The sequence below is a fragment of the Cucurbita moschata genome, unplaced genomic scaffold (genome assembly GCF_002738365.1).
Source record: "Cucurbita moschata cultivar Rifu unplaced genomic scaffold, Cmos_1.0 Cmo_Scf00010, whole genome shotgun sequence".
NCBI lineage: Eukaryota > Viridiplantae > Streptophyta > Magnoliopsida > Cucurbitales > Cucurbitaceae > Cucurbita > Cucurbita moschata.
Window position 1 is genome coordinate 431,537 of NW_019268526.1, and position 18,725 is coordinate 450,261.

Genomic DNA, 18,725 nt, shown 5'->3' on the forward strand with positions numbered 1-18,725 from the left:
ATAAACCCATGATCACACCCTAAATTAGTCGATGTGGGACTTCCATCATCCAACACCTCCCCTCGAACAAAGTGCGCCTCCCCTTAATCGAGGCTCGACTCCTTTGGAGTCTTAGTCATTTTTGACGGCCTTCGAGGAGGGGCTTAGCTCCTTTTCTTTAAGAGTTCTTTGTTCGATATTTGAGGATTTACCAATCTATTGGCACGACTAAGTTTAGGGCATGGCTCTGATACCATGTTAGACGAACACTACTCTCCACAATGATATGATATTGTCCACTTTGAGCATAAGCTCTCATGGCTTTGCTTTGGGCTTCCCCAAAAGGCCTCAGCCAATGGAGTTAGTATTCCTCACTTATAAACCCATGATCACACCCTAAATTAGTCGATGTGGGACTTCCATCATCCAACAGTGATTACCGACCACAACCCCACAGTAATACCTGCAAGCATCAAACAACCAGGTAATCTTAGAATGATCTCTGCCATACAATTGAAAAAAGGACTCGCATGAGAGGAACCCACATTTATGGCTATACCCCTGATGGAAGAAGTGACCACTGAGGAAACTATTTCGAGCGAAACCAAGAATGTACTAGACAGTTATGCCGACATAATGCCAGAGAACTTACCACAAACATTACCACCTCATCGAGGCATCAATCACGAAATTGAACTCCTCCCCAGGGTTAAACCCCCAACAAAGAACGCATATCGGATGGCTTCCTCTAAACTAACCGAATTGAGGAAACAACTAGATGAGTTATTGGCGGCAGGATTCATTCGCCCTGCAAAGGCACCTTATGGAGCCCTCGTACTGTTTCAGAAAAAGAAGGATGGGACGTTGCGTCTATACATACATTATAGAGCCTTAAACAAGGTGACTGTACGCAACAAATACCCGCTGCCGATAGTATCCGACTTGTTTGATCAGCTTCACGGGGCCAAATACTTCACGAAGATGGACTTACAATCAAGGTACTACCAAGTACGTATTGTTGAAGGGGACGAGCCCAAGACGACGTGCGTAACAAGATACGAGGCTTTTGAGTTCCAGGTAATGGCCCTTTGGCCTGACAAATACCTCAGCTACGTTTTGCACGTTAATGAACCAGGTTTTCCACGAATATCTGGATTAGTTCGTCGTGGTATACCTCGACGACATAGTTGTCTACAGCACAACCCTAGAGGAACACAAGATGCACCTGAAGCTAGTGTTGGACAAGCTGCGGCACAATCAGTTGTATGTCAAGAAAGAAAAATGTGTCTTCGCACAAACATGCATCAACTTCCTTGGACATGTCATCAGTTGTGGACAGATCAGTATGGATAGTGACAAGATAAAAGCTATCCAAGAGTGAAAAATTCCTACTTCCGTATCCGATGTACAATCCTTCCTGGGATTGACAAATTATTATAGGCAGTTCGTCGAAGGGTTTTCACGATGAGCCGCCCCATTAACAGAACTTCTGAAGAAAGACCACCCTTGATCATAGTCAAATGAATGTCAATCAAATGGCTTTCGAAGATCTGAAGGCAACCATGACGAAGGGTCTTGCCCTCGGATTGGTGGATGTTCCTAAGCCATTAAATAGAGACAGATGCTTCTGACTTTGCCCTAGGCAGTGTCCTTATCCAAGAAGGTCACCTCATCGCTTGTGAAAGTCGAAAGCTCAATGATGCAGAAAGGAGGTACACTGTCTCTGAAAAAGAAATGTTAGTTGTGGTCCATTGCCTACGAGTCTGGAGACAATACCTCCTGGGATCACAATTTGTGGTGAAGACGGATAACAGCGCCATTTGTCACTTCTTCGATCAACCGAAGTTGATGGCAAAACAAGCTTGGTGGCAATAGTCGTTGGCTGAATTCAACTTCAAATTTGAACACAAGACAGGAAGGAGTAACCAAGCAGCCGACACGCTGAGTCAGGAAGGGCGAACATGCTGCTCTGTGCATGTTAGCCCATATTCACTCAAGTAAGATTGATGGATCGATGCGCGACATCATCAAAGAACATTTACATAGAGACCTGTCGGCCAAAGCCGTCGTTGAACTAGCCAAAGTTGGGAAGACACGACAGTTTTGGGTCAAGGGAGACCTTTTAATGACAAAGGGAAACATATTATACGTCTCAAGAACACAAGAACTAAGGAAGAAACTCATTCAAGAATGCCGTGATACTTTATGGGCCAGACACCCTGGGCGGCAACGAACTTATGCCTTAATCAAAAAAGGGTATTTCTTGTCAAATATGCGAGATGACATAATGTAGTACACCAAGACGTGCCTCATCTGCCAACAGGACAAAGTCGAGAAAGGCAAAGTCTCGGGACTCTTGGAACCTCTACCGGTGCCAACAAGGCCTTGGAAAAGTGTCTCTGGACTTCATAACACACTTCCCAAAAGTCGAGGAGTATGAAGTCATCTTGGTTATCATAGACCGATTCTTGAAGTACGCAACGTTCGTTCCCACCCCAAATTATGCTCGACCGAACTAACAGCCTAACTATTTTTCACACACATTGTGAAGTTATGGGGCATTCCGTCGAGCATCATCAATGATAGGGATGGTAGATTCATTGGCACATTCTGGACTGAGTTAATCGTCTTCTTGGGAACGACTTTAGACATCTCCTCGAGCTACCATCCCCAAACCGATGGACAGACAGAACGATTCAACTGCTTGCTCGAAGAATACTTACGTCACTTCGTCGACGCTCGTCAGAAGAACTGGATACAACTACTAGATGTCGCTTAATTCTGTTTCAATTGTCAAACGAGTTCGTCTACAGAAAAAAACTCCTTCAAAATTGTAAGTGAACGATAACCGACCTTACCCCATATTATTGATCGTTATGCAGGAAAAAACCCTCAAGCTCAAAAATTCACCAGAGAATAAAAGCAGACAACAGATATAGTCCGGGCGTATTGGAAGAAAGCTTCCAAACATATGAAGAAAAGAAGTGTCGCCCCCTCCAATTTCGAGCAGGAAACCACGTCCTCATCAAGTTGAGGCCCGAGCAGATTAGATTCCGCAGTCGAAAAGACCAAAAACTAGTTCAAAAATATGAAGGCCCAGTTGAAGTCCTAAAAAAGATCGGGGTTACTTCTTATACTCCCCCTCCCCCTCCCTACCAACCATGTAATGAAGTTTTAAAAGGTTGTGGGTTGTTAGTTACTGGCAGGAAGGTTTGAATTTTTTTTTTTTTTTTTTCCCTTAAATTCAAACCGTTACACATCATAGTCTTTAAATAGTTTAAAACTTACCCTTCACTTTAAAATCAATCTAACCTATTAAAAAGATTTTAAAATTGTATATTGAGAACTTAGATAAATATGATTAGACTAATTTATCTAGATAATAATTAAAAAAAAAAAAAAAAATAATAATGTTGTATGTATCTAATGCAAGACCCGTCGATAAGCTAAGATTGCGACCAAGCCCTTCCACCCTAAAAGCAAAGACCAAACAACTACCAAGTTGTCGAGGACACATCTGAAGAGGAGGCGGGTATACCCTCTGTAAGATCTCACATTGGTTAGATAGAGGAACAAAACATTTTTTATAAAAGTACAGAAACCTCTCCCTAGTAAACATGTTCTAAATCTTTGAGGAAAAGCCTAAAGAGGACAATATTTACGAGTGGTGAGCTTGGGCTATTACTAATGATATCATAGCAAGACACCAGATGTGCTAGCAAGTAAAACCTTAAAACAACAAAAAGAAAAACAGTAAAGTGGAAAATAAATAACATATATTTTTCAAGTGAAAAACAGTTAAAGTTAGATTATGTTAGGTCATTATATATTTTTCCTATTCGTTTCAAATGCTAACTTAAGGACACAAAAAGACAAAATGCAACTACCCTAACATTTGACCCATGACCTTCATCGTGACATAGTCATCTGTATAGGGGTGTCTTATCTTTACTTGAAAAATAAAAGTAGCGTGTGACTTGAGTATTTTAAGAAATACTCTATAACTAATCCCACTGTCTGGGTCAAAAAATACAAATACATGCAACATGGTGGAACCTATCATTTAAAAACATCATGGCATGGCCTTAGGCAGCTTTCTAGTCCAATAAAGGTTGGATGTGTAATACTTCTTTACACACGGGCCACACATGCGAACATCGGCCTACCAGACGAGCTCGCACCCCCTAGCCTAGCTTGTCGAGGCTAGCACTTACTAACCGAGTGTGTTAGATGTCACAATCACACTTGTGCAGTAGCAAGACAGTAATTGTGCGATACTTGTCTAACTTAGCGAACAAGTCAGCCATGTGAAATTCAGACTTTGTGGACAATATCGACGTATGCTCAAGCCTTGAGTCACTATGAGAGAAATATCTTAGAAAAGTGGTCGAGGAAATACGTTAAAAATAATTTTAAAGAAAATAATGTTATAAGCTAAAAACGAGGAAGCAATTACGACGACTTTGATAGCATATAACCTAGGTAGGAAGAATTGACAACTAATCATATCCTTTATAGTACATTATGTGGCATTTTAGCTCTGGTGGATGCAGACATGATTTTGGTGACCGACTATACACCCTCGTATTAACACAATAATAATAGTAAAGACTTATCTAACATGAAAGCAACATGCCTTAAACAAGCATGATCGTGACACCAAACATCACGGAGGGAGAGGGCTCACATCACATCATGACAAACATATAAATGTCGTAAGTCATAATGTACGCGTTCATATTCATCATAACAAGGAAGTATTCTTAAGCACATGGGACACAAAGATGCATTGGTCCCCATAGCTTAAAATCGTAACATACTTTATGATGTAAGTCAAACCTTCATTCATCTATAACATAATGAATCTGTGATTATACATACATAATCCGTGTCAATTCTTTCATACATAGCATAGCTTTCATCATGGTCTATGGAAGTTTATAGATCATAGATTATCGAAATCATAACATTTTATGCGACATGATAGTCACAATATAACTTGACTTATATACATGACATAACACTTATATACATGACATAACTCAACATAGCATAACAACAAACAACATGGCATAGCATAGCATATCTTCTATACATATGACATGTGCAAGGGTCACGGGACACGCGTCATTATAGATAATACAATTCATCCAACTAGACCAATAATAGAGAAACTTACTTGGTTGGCTTAAACCACAATCTCTAAGTATTTCTAGAGCTAGCTCGATGCTATCCCTCAAAGTTCGTTTCATCCTAGGTGGACCCATGATATCGTATTAAGACATATTAACAAACTTAATTTACCTAAAATAACAGATAATTCCAACTTCAAACTCAAAATAATTTACCCTAACCTTAAATGTCTTTAATAAGATCAAAAACATCTGAAAGGGTTGAAAATGTAGGAATCGGTACCAAACAGTGCAGCGTGGGTCGCAACTCCGATTAACGCACAATTCGTGGGTTGAAGCGTAGGTCACGAGTCGCCTGCATGCTGGACCGATATCGTCCAATAGGTTGGGCCGAGCGTCGATCCTAGGCTAGACGCCTAGTTACTACTTGGGCTATGAACTGAGTTACGTAGAGGTTGGGTCCGGTGAACGTTTGCCGGCTACTAGGCCACCCAAAACTGAACCGAATCCCAACCCGTGGACTTCGTCTTCTCAACCCGATTTCCCGAAAACTCTCCTATGTTTCTGATCAATTTTTTCAATGATCATCCACACGATTTGCCTCGTTTGGGTTTGATTTCCTTCCTCCTCTATTTGTGATGACAGTGGTATCTAAAAACAGCAAACAAGACGTAAGATACTCTCGTTCCTCTTTCCCAAATTTTTCAATTCGACGACGCAAAATAGTGGAAAAAACAACCACGATTAGACTTACCATTGGATGTTTGATGCTTTATTTCCGACAAGATTCATTTTTTTTAAACTAACTACTGTTAAATCCTTATGCACTGAGGACTATGGGGGCAAGCAAACAAAAACCTACCAAGAATTAGAACTGCTTGACTAATAACCCCTAAATACTAAATTTCATCAAAGTTGAGATGATGAAACCAATCATCAGCGCAAATGCGGAGTTTTGCCTTTGTAGCGTTAGCCGCAGATTAAGGATCATGCAGAGACCCCAAGTCACTTATAGTTAGACCTCCACTTTATAGGTTCTATCATCACCCAAACCTAGTCCAACTACTTAATATAACTTTATGAGTCATAAAGTACAAAGGACTTCTACATAAATTATCGGTAAGGCTTCTTCTCTCGTCATTATTTAACTTGTTTTTCACTTGTCTTCAAGTACTCATTACCCACATTCTTGACTCACTCCACAAAGCCAGCAGCATTTTATATATACATATATATATCCATCATCACAAAACGACATTCATATAAAATCAAGAAGAAAAGGCCACTTCACTACACTTTTCTCTTCCTAATTTAATATTTCATTTGAAAACAGCATATCCCATGAACATTCTTTTGATTCAATTCAGCTAATCTGCAGCTGTATATAATATAAAAAGGGAACTCTAGCTCTGCATGTAAATTAGAGGCTGCAACAAATAAAAGAAGATGACTCATGAAGAGAAAAGGCAAGAAGATACCTCCATTGATGATGCTTTGCCATTCCACAAGCTTCTTGGCTATGCTGATGCTTTGGATTGGGTCTTAATGGCTTTGGGGACATTGGGTTCTGTTGTCCATGGCATGGCTCAGCCAATTGGGTATCTGTTGCTTGGCAAAGCACTTGATGCATTTGGAAATAATATCGATGACCTTGATGCAATGGTTGATGCCCTCTATGAGGTATACTTACCAATTGTGTTCATATTATTATTTTGTATAGAAAGGTACTATGTGAGGATTTATTTTGTTTTCATGTTTTGGTAGGTGATTCCATTTGTATGGTACATGGCCATCGCCACTTTCCCTGCAGGAATACTTGGTAAAATCCCTTTCTTCCTTCAACAATATTTGAATCAATCACTTCACATATGGAAAGTATACTTACATTTTCATTCTCTCTATAGAAATTGGGTGTTGGATGTATGCAAGTGAGAGACAGACGGCTCGCCTAAGATTGGCGTTCATGCAATCAGTGCTTAGTCAGGAAATTGGTGCTTTTGACACAGATCTCACGACTGTCGAAATAATCACTGGAATCAGTAGTCACATGAACATTATACAGGATGCCATTGGAGAAAAGGTAAACAATTAATTTGTTAAATGTTGAGAATCGTTGGGAGAGGAGTCCCACATCGGCTAACTAAGGGGTTGCTCATGAGTTTATAAGTAAGGAATACATCTCCATTAGTATGAGGTCTTTTAAGGCCTTTTGGGAAAACCAAAAGCAAAGCCACAAGAGCTTATGCTCAAAGTGAACAATATCATACCACTGTGGAGAGTCGTGGTTTCTAGCATTAAATTCCCACACCACTATGAAACAAATGATTAAATTTATCGTTATCTATCGACTTACAATTTTAGATTAGAGACCGACTAACATGATATCAAGTATGCTAGAGATAAAAGAAACGGTTTATCATTCTTTTCTACTAAACCTTCTCTAATATTGCATGGATACAGTTGGGGCATTTTCTATCAAGTGTGGCGACTTTCATTAGTGGATTTGTGATTGCTATCATAAGCTGTTGGGAAGTGTCATTGCTCACACTCTTGGTTGCTCCATTGGTTCTTGCAATTGGGGCTACTTATACCAAGAGGATGACTGTCATTTCCTCTCACAAAATGGGTTACCAATCACAAGCTACTTCCTTGGTCCAACAGGTAAAGATGCCAACAGAATTACAAGTTATTTTTTGAATGTATAGAACAAATATGTTACCTGATATGTATGGAGCAGTCAATATCTCAAATCAGAGCAGTGTACGCATTTGTGGGAGAGAGAGGCTGCATGAAGGCGTTTGCAGAGCAATGCGAGAAACTGATTGTGATGAGCAAGCAAGAAGCATTGGTGAAGGGAGTGGGCATAGGAATGTTTCAAACTGTCACTTTTTGCTGTTGGAGTCTCATTGTATGGATTGGAGCCGTTGTCATTACTGCGGGAAGGGCCAGTGGAGGGGACATCATAGGTGCTGTTCTAAGCATTCTCTTTGGAGCAATGTAAGTAATTAACACTAAACTACAAAAGAAAGAATGTTAACATATCAAAATATATAATCCAAAATGAACCAAAGATGTGAAATATCATCAAATGAAAAAATCTCTTCTTTTATGGGTTGCAGCTCACTGACTTACGCTGCACCAGACATGCAAATATTCAACCAGGCAAAGGCGGCAGGGAAGGAAGTTTTCCAAGTCATTCAAAGGAAGCCCCCTGCAATTGACGGTTTAGAAGACAAGATATTGGAGCATATTGAAGGAAATATCGACATACGAGAAGTTCACTTTGCTTACCCGTCTCGACCTCAGAAACTAGTCCTTCAAGCCTTTTCTTTGTCCATTCCAGCAGGGCAGACCATAGCCTTAGTCGGTCGCAGCGGGTGTGGAAAGAGTACAGTAATCTCTCTCGTCGCTAGATTCTATGACCCTCTCCAGGGTATGCCTCCACCAACTCTTTGCCTCTTCATCCTCTTTCTCTCTCTTATTTTACATCATCTTCTTAGTTTTGGCCTTCATGTCAATCTTGAATTGGCTTTTCTTCAGGAGACATTTTCATAGATCATCAGAACATCAAGGATCTGAATCTGAAATTCCTCAGGAATAACATAGGAATAGTTTCCCAGGAACCTGTACTTTTTGCTGGAACCATCAAGGATAACATCAAAATGGGAAAACTAGATGCAAATGATCAACAGATAGAAAATGCAGCAATAATGGCGAATGCACACTCTTTTATATCAGACCTTCCAAAGCAGTACTTAACAGAGGTAAGACTATGAGAGTCAAAACAACTTTCCTTAGCTATCAATGCCATTTCGTGCCAGAATTCAAAGTTTCACCTAATTTTAATAATTCAAGGTGATTGAGAATTCTACCATAGAATACTAAAACATTGAATTCTACCATAGAATACTGAAACATTTAGGAGCGCCTATAAAATATATGGTTGTTTCCAAGATGCCTAACAAATGAATAATAAGCATGTGGGTCAAAAATTTCAGGCTGGACAAGGGGGAACTCAACTGTCAGGAGGTCAAAAGCAAAGAATAGCTATCGCGAGAGCCATTCTCAAGAACCCGCGAATTCTCTTACTGGACGAGGCCACAAGTGCATTAGATTCAGAATCTGAGAGGTTGGTTCAGGACGCCCTCGAAAAGGCTATAGTTGAGAGGACAGTCATTTTGGTTGCCCACAGAATGTCGACTATTATTGGTGCAGATATGATTGCAATCATAGAAAATGGAAGAGTCTCAGAGACAGGAACACACCAAAGTTTGCTAGAAACAAGTAAATTCTATAGTAACCTATTCAGCATGCATAATATCAAACCAATTCAAGACTCAAGGTTTGTTCTTCGTACTAAATAAACCCCATTTGCTTCAAAAGAAAACATAACTAACTAGTATGAATTGTTTATTAATGGACAGCAACTCAAATTCATTGTCAGAACCAGGGAGTACCCATCAACAAGCTTCATCTTGTGACCTTGATCAAGATGAAAAACCGGAGCCAAAAAATTTCGAAAGAGATTCTTTGAGCCAAGAAGGGAAAGAGAGACCAAAAGAAATATTCTTTAGAATCTGGTTTGGCCTGAGTAATATAGAGATTATGAAGACTATTTTTGGATCTTTTGCAGCAGCTTTGTCTGGCATCTCAAAGCCTATCTTTGGATTCTTTATCATAACAATAGGGGTAGCCTACTATCACAAAAATGCGAAGCACAAAGTTGGATTATACTCCCTCATCTTCTCTCTGGTGGGATTACTATCACTTTTTACGCACACCTTGCAACACTATTTCTTCGGAGTAGTGGGAGAGAAGGCAATGAAAAACTTCAGAGAAGCTCTCTATTCAGGTACAACTTAAGAACACTTTTCTTTGATTGGTTAAAGGGGAATTTTAGGAGGATATTATGAAGTCAGAAAAAGCTTCTAATATTACCTAGACTAATCCAATTTTTTCGATGAATTATTTTAGCTGTACTACGCAATGAAGTAGCATGGTTTGACAGACCTGAAAACAACGTTGGTTCACTTACATCACAAATAATGAACACTACCTCCATGATAAAGACCATAATAGCTGATCGAATGTCTGTTATTGTGCAATGCATCTCCTCCATTCTAATTGCCACCACTGTCAGCTTGATCGTCAACTGGAGAATGGCTCTCGTTGCTTGGGCTGTCATGCCTTTCCACTTTATTGGTGGCCTGATACAAGCCAAGTCTGCCAAGGGATTTGCAGGAGATTCTGCTGCTGCTCATCATGAACTAGTTTCGCTAGCATCCGAGTCAGCAACCAACATAAGAACTATTGTATCTTTCTGCCATGAAGAACAAATAATGAAGAGAGCAAGAATGACATTAGAAGAACCAAAGAGAAAAAGCAAGAGAGAAAGCATCAAATATGGAATCATTCACGGAATCTCCCTTTGCTTATGGAACATTGCCCATGCCATTGCTTTGTGGTACACGGCAATTTTGGTTCACAAAAGACAAGCCTCCTTTGAAGATGGCATAAGATCATACCAGATTTTCTCCCTCACAGTGCCCTCAATCACTGAATTGTGGACATTAATTCCAACTGTCATCTCAGCCATTGACATACTAACTCCGGCATTCCACACGCTTGATCGAAAAACTCTTATTGAACCAGAAATACCAAAAAGTCCAGAAACAGAGAAAATTGAAGGGAGAATTGATTTTCAAAGTGTAAAATTTAATTATCCATCAAGGCCAGAAATTGTTGTTCTTACAAACTTCAGCTTACAAATCAAAGCAGGATCAAAGGTGGCTCTTATTGGACCAAGTGGTGCTGGAAAGTCCTCTGTTTTGGCACTTCTGCTCAGATTCTATGACCCTGAAGAGGGCAAGATCCTCATTGATGGGAAGGATATAAAAGAATACAATCTGAGAATATTGAGGACACAGATAGGATTTGTGCAACAAGAGCCTGTTCTATTTAGCTCCTCGATCAGATATAATATTTGCTACGGGAGTGAGCAGGCCGCTGAAACTGAACTTTTAAAGGTGTCAAGAGAAGCTAGAGTACATGAATTTGTCAGTACCTTACCTGATGGATATGATACACTTGTTGGAGAAAAAGGTTGCCAACTATCAGGAGGACAAAAGCAGAGAATAGCAATTGCTAGAACTCTTTTGAAGAAGCCAGCAATTTTGCTCCTAGATGAACCAACGAGTGCATTAGATGCTGAATCTGAAAGAACTTTAGTTAGTGCTTTAGAGTCAATAAACGGGAACAATGGACTCAGAACTACTCAGATTACAGTTGCCCATCAGCTCTCTACAGTGACAAACTCAGACGTTATTGTAGTCATGGATAGAGGTGAGATTGTGGAGATAGGTTCACATACCTCCCTGTTGACAGCTCCTGATGGAATGTATTCAAAACTCTTCAGAATACAGAGTCTCGCTGATGATTAATATCTTAAATCCATACAGGTAGGATAGAAGTCTAATATCCTTATATAAAAGACCGCTAAAATAATTAATTAATTGAAAAACTAGGTTCTACAAATGAAAGCTTTTTAGATTAAATATACGTCAATGGCCTGTGTGTCAGAGAACAAAGAAGGTACAATATGTTCATCTAAAGCTCCAGAAAGAGGCTATCAATTTTCTTCAGCAATTCCAAGTCAGCCCCAGCAGCAATTCCAGAATCAATATAACACAACTGAAAAAAGATTTATTAAGTACATAGTCACCATCCAATAACCTGGAATTTTAACTTATAAGTTCATCATAAAGTAAAGAAAACCTGGTATTGTGGCTTATTCAGCGTATGAGTTCCTCTTTTTATTAGTTTCTGCCATCCATTATTCTCTCTAAGTGCCTTTTCAATGCCTTTAGTACTCTGCATAACACATCATGAGATCACAAGAATGAAACATGAAAAAAAGAAAGCAATTCCTAATAATTAATCAACTGAAATTTCCAAGTGCAAGAAGGAAGAGGAAGAAGAGTTTCTCCTTTTCTTTAATGAATATATCTATATATAAGAAACGGTAACTTTTATTAAGAAAACCATTGTAAAGAACTTCCAAGCATCCATATACAACTGCGAGAAACAACAATGAAATCAAGACACACATGGCTATACGCATACTCAAACCACCTGTCAATAAGTGTTGTGATATTTAAGCAAACTTCAAGATGAACAAACACATTGAGAAAAATGCATGCCAACTAAAATATACCAATTATTCAACTAAGAGTATTTGCAAGGAAATGAACCTTTAAGCTGAGTAACGAGTTAATAATGTTTAAGCAACAAACAAATATCCTTTTTTCCAGTTGAATATTGGGCAACAAAGAAAAATGACAGCTGCAAAGATAGGGCACACAAATGAAATTGCAGGGGCAGAAAATTACATGAGCTGGGTCCAAAATCAGGAGATTGTATTGCTGCATTCCATTACGCTGCTGTTTAACTTGAATCCCCACAATGGTCCTAGAATGTCCATCATGCTGAAAGAACAATGGCCTAGTTGAAAAGATCTAATGAAGTTAAAGAAAATGATGGGACATTCTTTCTTGTATTACAGAAAAGAAACTATGTTGATCAAATCAATGGAACCATTTGAAAATTGAAACATGTCGTGACACCTTCCACATCATCATGATAATCAATATATACATAATGTACTTTTATATGAAAAGACAAACAGAGTGTCATGCTTTATTAATATCCAAAGAATACAAGGGAAGGCACACAAGAAATCCACCAAAAGAAACGAAAGAGAATTAGAAAAATACTCTCCAATGAGTTAAAATGGAATAATTACAAAATTACTTAGAAAGAAGACCCCATTTAGAAGCATTGAGATGATGATATCCTAAGAGTCCTTCCAAAAAGTCTCTCAAGCAAAACAATCTACAATTATCTAATGCCAAACACATTATACATAGACAAATGGATGTTAAAATAAACACAAAAAGATAGATTAAATGCCAATTAAAGACGTACGTTTTTCCACTAACATTAACGTGCTGGTGACTATACGTGCATATCCTTCCATCAGAGAAGTAATTCCATACCCAATCAACCAGAACCTGATGACCTTTCGCTTTCTGAGTGGACTTATTTTCCAAGACACTTCGAGAATATTTGGACTTCTCATGCCCACTAGAACCAGTTTGTGGAACACCGTCATTTCTACTTACAAGAAACCTATCCATGGGCCCATTAACCTTAGCTGTTTTTCTCTTATTTGCATCAATTAAGTTTACCATTTGTGCCCCACTACTTGAACCAGGGACGGAGAGATAAAGTTCCTCGCACTCTTTAGGACCAAAATCAACTATCCTTGCCTGAAGCCCATAGGAACGCAAAAGGGCAGCACATTCAGTGGCTCCAATCCAATTTTTTCTGCCATAAATTTTGTAATTAAAATGCTCTGCACCAGGTACATCAAATCCTTTTTTCCAAGCAATCTCAAGCCATCTCTGAAGTGATAGAATATCAGGAACAACTCCTGATCCACCAAATAAAACGTTTCTAGCTTCTGGTCTTTGCATTATCAAATGAGAGCAAAGCATTTGAATGTTCCGCCATCCACAGCCCCACCCAAGATCCTCAAATTCAATACACTGATAGTGATCAACATACCCTGACACAATACTAGTCGAGTCACTAGATTCTAATTCTAAGCAATTTCTTAATAAAGACATCAGACCACCTTCCACCTTATAAAAACCACTCCTATTCTGTAAACCAATCAGAGAAGAGATCTTTTCATTAACATTCAACTTTTCCTTCACCAAAGCCCCCCTCTCACAACTTAACTTGCTGCTATCCAAAGATCCCTCAAGCTTAATGGTTTCTTGATTAGCCTACAAAAAGAACCATTCAGGGACCAAATTACTGACATGAAGCCGTATGAATCATCTAGAAACCACAAACAACTAAAACAGCAGAACCAAGGCAACTGGAACTAAAAAGTTGGAACAACTTACATTGTCGTAAGGAGTAGAGGAAAGAGCCATCTGCTGGGCCAACTCAAAGTCCCTAGCAAGTTGGCGTTGTTTATCGTCATTGTCTTCATCTTCAAAGTGACCATTAGCGTGCCTGCAACGGCAACAACATAAAGAGACCTTCCTGAATCGTTCAGAAAACCCAAGCTACAGAAGCTTTCGAATCAAAAGTGAGCAAAATTTGGATATGAGGATCGAAAGAGTCGGTTTACGTAATCAAAGAACAAAGCAATGGATCGAAATTACAACAGAAGCGGTAGGAATTGTACCTCTGAAGTTCTTTTGATGGAACAACTTGGTCGCAGAAAGGGCAACTGGATGATGAATCCATTGAATCACAGGAACACAATCACAATCTAATGGCCTGCTTGCTCGAGAAATACCATATTACTCTTGAGCGAGAGCCAGATTGTATTTCTAAAATTGGGAAACTCGATCAATAAACTGATGAACAGACTACTGTTTTTTTCTTTATATTTTTTTCAATTTCCGTTTTTAATTAAACTTTTAATTATTAATTTTTAAAGATTAATCAGTCCTAAATTTCAATATTATTTTCAATATCCAAGTTAAATTTTGAAAATTAAGAAACAATTTTATTTTTGGAATTTAATCAAGAATTTAAATATTTACTTTAAAGAACGAAAACTATAAATAAGAATTTGTAAAAAAAATAAATAAAGACAGTTTTCAAAAATAAAAAATTAAATAATTATTAAACGTGGTTTAAATTTTTAATTTTGTATATACTATCTCTTGATTAAATTTATTATTTTTAAAAATGTGAATTTAATAGACATAAATTTTAAAATTAATATACTAAATATGTAATTTATAGGGGAGTACATTCAACCGACCATCCGAACCAACCCAACCCGAACTATAAGGGTTGGGTTGGGTTAGATTAGCATTTCGGGTAGGGTTGGGTTCATTTTTCTGAACCTGAACTGAATCGTTTCGAGTTCGTGGATAAAATCTTCGAGTTAACCCAAGCCAAATAAAAATATATAAATTATGTTAAGAATCTTTCCGTATTAATATGTTTGACAGAGTGGTACCTCGACCTCTCTAAATACACCCACACCCGAGTTTGACACTAGGGATATAGAGGGTTGGGTTGGGTTGGGTTGAAAAATTTATATATTTTTATTTGGTTCAGGTCAACCCGAAAGTTTTATCCACGAACCCGAAACATAACCGATTTAGTTCGGGTTCAGAAAAATGAACTCAACCCTACCCAAAACGCTAATCCAACTCAACCCAACCCTTATAGTTCGGATTGAGTTGGTCTAGGTTGTCAAGTTGTCGGGTCAAATGTACACCCCTAATTTGTAATACCCTACTTCACTAAAACAGTATCTAAACACAGAACGCAAGGAAGAGGGCTCGTAAAAACAGTTTTTACCACATGAATAAAGATTAAATTAATTTGTTTTAAAATCTCTTTTTTTCTCTCTCTCTATATATATTTATGAATATTAAAAAATTTCAATAATACTCTTATCGATATGGGTGATTCTTAACATGATATCGAAGTCATACCGCTAATTTAATCAAGTCAATAGAATCTTCAAGTGTCGAACAAATAAATTGTGAAATCTCGGAAGGTATAATCAAAGTGACCAAAGTGTCGAATGAAGAGTGTACTTTATTTGAGAACTTTCGAGAATGGGTCGAGCCTCGATCAAAAGAGATTGTTCAAGAGTTTCAAAGAAGGAAGCCTTAGAGCAGACTCTATGGTGTACTTTGTTCAAGTGATTTGATAGTACTCTATAAAATGAGGTGGAAAATCTAACTGATTATACTATATAAAATATATTGCCCAACTAATTATAGTAATGCAACCAAATATATTCCACAAATATCTTAAATCAAATTTCATAATATGTCTCTCAGAGAGTATATCAATCACACTCAACTTGTTTTTTAGAAAATTAAATTGTTGTCTTCCCAAAACTGTAGTAAAAACATTTGACAATTGCATTGGATGATTCCAGCTTGTAATTTTCTCCGAAATATATGACAATCTATTTCAATGTGCTTCGTACATTCGTGAAAAACTGAATTGATTGTTATATGCAATTCTGCTTGATTATCATAATACAACAATGTTGGTTCGGACAATGGAACTTTCAAGTCTTGAAGAATGTATCTCAGTCAAGCTAACTCTAAACAACTATTTGTCATAGCTTGATACTCGACTTCTGCCGATGATCTGGACGCATTGGTTTGCTTTTTAGACTTCCAAGAAATAATTGAATTTTACAGGAAGATGCAGAACCCAGAAATAGATCGTCTGGAAGTTCGACAACCACCTCAGTTAGAATCGCAATGTGCTTGTAATCTCAAGTTGTTTTCAGATGGTAGTAGAAGTCTTTGACCATGAATACCTTTGATGTTTCTCAAAACTCAAAGAGCTGCCTCCCAATGTGGTTTTCTTGGTTCATGCATGAATTGACTAAGCATACGAACTGAATACCAGACCTAGTAACAGTTAAATATATTAATTTACTAAACAGGTATTTGCTTGGACCATTCAACTTCTCTCCTTCCATTAAAGAAAGTTTCAGATTTTGCTCCATAGGAAATTTTTCTGAATATACTCCTGTAAGACCTGTATCTTGAAAAATAGACATGTCTAAAGTGTGCTTCTTTTGAGACATAAAAATTCCTTTTCTAGATCGAGAAAATTCAATGACTAGGAAATATTTCAAATTCCCTAAATCTTTGATAAGGAATTTCTCGAGTAAACAAGTCTTGAGATATTGAATTTGTTTGAGATCATTGTCTGTCAATAGAATATCTACAACATAGATAAGAACTACAGTGAAATAAGTACTTCTACTCTTAATAAATAAAGAGTAATCTGTTTTTGACGAGTGTAGCTTGCATTTTGTATAGTGGTAGAGAATATGGAGAACCAAAGAAGCCTGTTTTAACTCATAAAGAGATTTATGTAGCCGACATACTGTATTCTCCCCTGTTGGAGAAAACTTGAGGTAACGACATGTAAACTTTCTCCTCTAGATTACCATGGAGAAAGACATTTTGAACATCCAACTAATGAGTGAACCATTTTCAAGCAGCAACAATAGTGAGTAAGCAACGAAGTGTAGTAAGTTTTGTTGTAGGAGAAAATGTCTCTTTGTAATCAATACCTTCAACTTGAGTGTATCTCTTTGCTACCTACCAGTTGAGCTTTATAACGTTCAATAGAACCATCAAAGTTGTATTTCATCTTGTACACCCAACGACAACCAATAGCTTTATGGTCAGATGGTAGAGGAACGAAAGACCAAGTATAATTACGTTCCAAAGATGTAATTTCAACATTCACTTAAAGTATTGAATGCATTTGAATTATAAATTGATAAGAAACATGAATATCAATCTCATAAATTTCTTCCATCGCAGATGAATTTTATGAACAATTTGAAAAAAAAAATGCAACGAAATTGAAAGCAACCATTTTTTACTTCTTGTGGCATTGAATTTTAGCGTACTTGTGTCTATACTCCACAACAAAATGGAGTCATAGAACGTAAGCATCGTCATATCGTACATGTAGCTAGGTCTCTTCTTTTTCAGTCATATGTTCCACTAAATTTTTGGGGAGAGTGCATTTTAACTTCGGTTAAAATAAACATACCGAAAGAGAAAGGGGATGAGCAAAACCCACATCGATTAGAGAGAGCAACAAGTGCCAGCGAGGACGATGAGTGTCACAATCGCACTTTTCTTGCCCGCAGACTTTTGTGATTGTGTGGTACTCACTTCCAATACTGCTTAAGTCAAGCCAATTTGGGTTCATGTAACCTATGACTGGGCAATGTATTCTCAAGCCTCTGACTCGTTTTGAGAAGAAGATTTTAGAAAATGGGGCAGAAAGATTTTTTAAAAGAGTTTGAAAGCAAAGTTGAAAGAAAGATCGAAAACAACTTTATAAGACTACGAGCAAAAGACAACACAATGACTTAAAATAGCATATAACTTTTCGGGTAGGTAGAATTTGACAACTAGTCACATCCTCTTCATTTTAAGACGATTTAGGTCTGGCAGGCGTAGACGTGCTTTTGCCGACGCTCATACAAAGTCTTGGTGGGAGGAGTCGACGACTAGTCGTATCCCCTATAGTACATTATGGGGCATTTTATGTCTACTGGATGTAGACATGATTCGAAAGCGTCATACACTTAGAAAACACAAGAAGAAACTTATACATCATGAAAGCAATAAAGTGAAAGGGTTTCAGCATATAACGGGCATGCAACCATGAGTAAAACGCCTTGAACAAACATGACTGTATAATTGTTTTTAAAAAACAACTTTATATGACTACGACCACGGGCACCCGACCATGCCACCATGGGTAATTGTTTTTAAAAAATGATGTAAGAATTAAATTAATAAAAAAAAAGAGGTTATTTTCCCTAATTTATATAAATTGAAACAAAAAAGGAAAAAACTTAATGCGTATAAATAAATAAATATTTATATTTTTAATAAGAATCAGAATTTATATAATTAAAAATGATTTTATACGCCTATAAATCATCGGCGCGTCTCAACGGTCGACGACAGCTGTATTTCTTTCCGGAATTCAACACTCCCATTCTACTGCTCT

At 37.8% G+C, this 18,725-nt stretch overlaps 2 protein-coding genes and 1 long non-coding RNA gene across 9 annotated transcripts; 1 reads left to right on the top strand and 2 right to left on the bottom strand.

Moving 5' to 3' along the window:
• Positions 1–4,836: 4,836 nt before the first annotated feature.
• Positions 4,837–7,276, bottom strand: LOC111448624. The gene is made up of 2 exons (XR_002711467.1): positions 6,590–7,276; positions 4,837–5,762 (listed from the first exon to the last, which is right to left on the bottom strand). It is a non-coding gene; the product is annotated as an uncharacterized LOC111448624 (long non-coding RNA).
• Positions 7,277–7,839: 563 nt separating this feature from the next.
• Positions 7,840–11,567, top strand: LOC111448586 (ABC transporter B family member 19-like). The gene is made up of 6 exons (XM_023088272.1): positions 7,840–8,108; positions 8,231–8,544; positions 8,652–8,875; positions 9,110–9,453; positions 9,536–9,963; positions 10,086–11,567. The coding sequence occupies exons 1-6, from the start codon at positions 7,840–7,842 to the stop codon at positions 11,549–11,551; spliced, it is 3,045 nt and encodes a 1,014-aa protein (XP_022944040.1). The 3' UTR covers positions 11,552–11,567.
• LOC111448623 (zinc finger with UFM1-specific peptidase domain protein) lies at positions 10,943–14,533 on the bottom strand. 7 transcript variants are annotated; one of them, XM_023088307.1, is made up of 9 exons: positions 14,371–14,533; positions 14,084–14,195; positions 13,095–13,960; positions 12,500–12,611; positions 11,886–11,981; positions 11,643–11,801; positions 11,482–11,498; positions 11,181–11,324; positions 10,943–10,967 (listed from the first exon to the last, which is right to left on the bottom strand). In XM_023088307.1, exons 1-6 carry the CDS (start codon positions 14,430–14,432, stop codon positions 11,718–11,720), a joined length of 1,332 nt encoding a protein of 443 aa, XP_022944075.1. In that variant the 5' UTR covers positions 14,433–14,533; the 3' UTR covers positions 10,943–10,967; positions 11,181–11,324; positions 11,482–11,498; positions 11,643–11,717. The 7 variants fall into 7 exon arrangements, with proteins under 7 accessions (XP_022944075.1, XP_022944074.1, XP_022944076.1 ...); XM_023088306.1 differs by lacking the exon at positions 11,482–11,498 and having other exon boundaries at positions 11,181–11,290; XM_023088308.1 differs by lacking the exon at positions 11,482–11,498.
• Positions 14,534–18,725: the final 4,192 nt, after the last annotated feature.

Coding starts and splice junctions, on each gene's coding strand:
- LOC111448586 (XM_023088272.1), top strand. CDS start 7,840: ATGGAGCAGTCAATATCTCAAATCAGAGCAGTGTACGCATTTGTGGGA. Junction 8,876..9,109: donor CAAAGCAGTACTTAACAGAG/GTAAGACTATGA, acceptor CAAAAATTTCAG/GCTGGACAAGGGGGAACTCA. Junction 9,964..10,085: donor CAGAGAAGCTCTCTATTCAG/GTACAACTTAAG, acceptor GAATTATTTTAG/CTGTACTACGCAATGAAGTA.
- LOC111448623 (XM_023088306.1), bottom strand. CDS start 14,432: ATGGATTCATCATCCAGTTGCCCTTTCTGCGACCAAGTTGTTCCATCA. Junction 14,196..14,370: donor CCATCAAAAGAACTTCAGAG/GTACAATTCCTA, acceptor TTGCCGTTGCAG/GCACGCTAATGGTCACTTTG. Junction 11,802..11,885: donor TGAATAAGCCACAATACCAG/GTTTTCTTTACT, acceptor ATCTTTTTTCAG/TTGTGTTATATTGATTCTGG.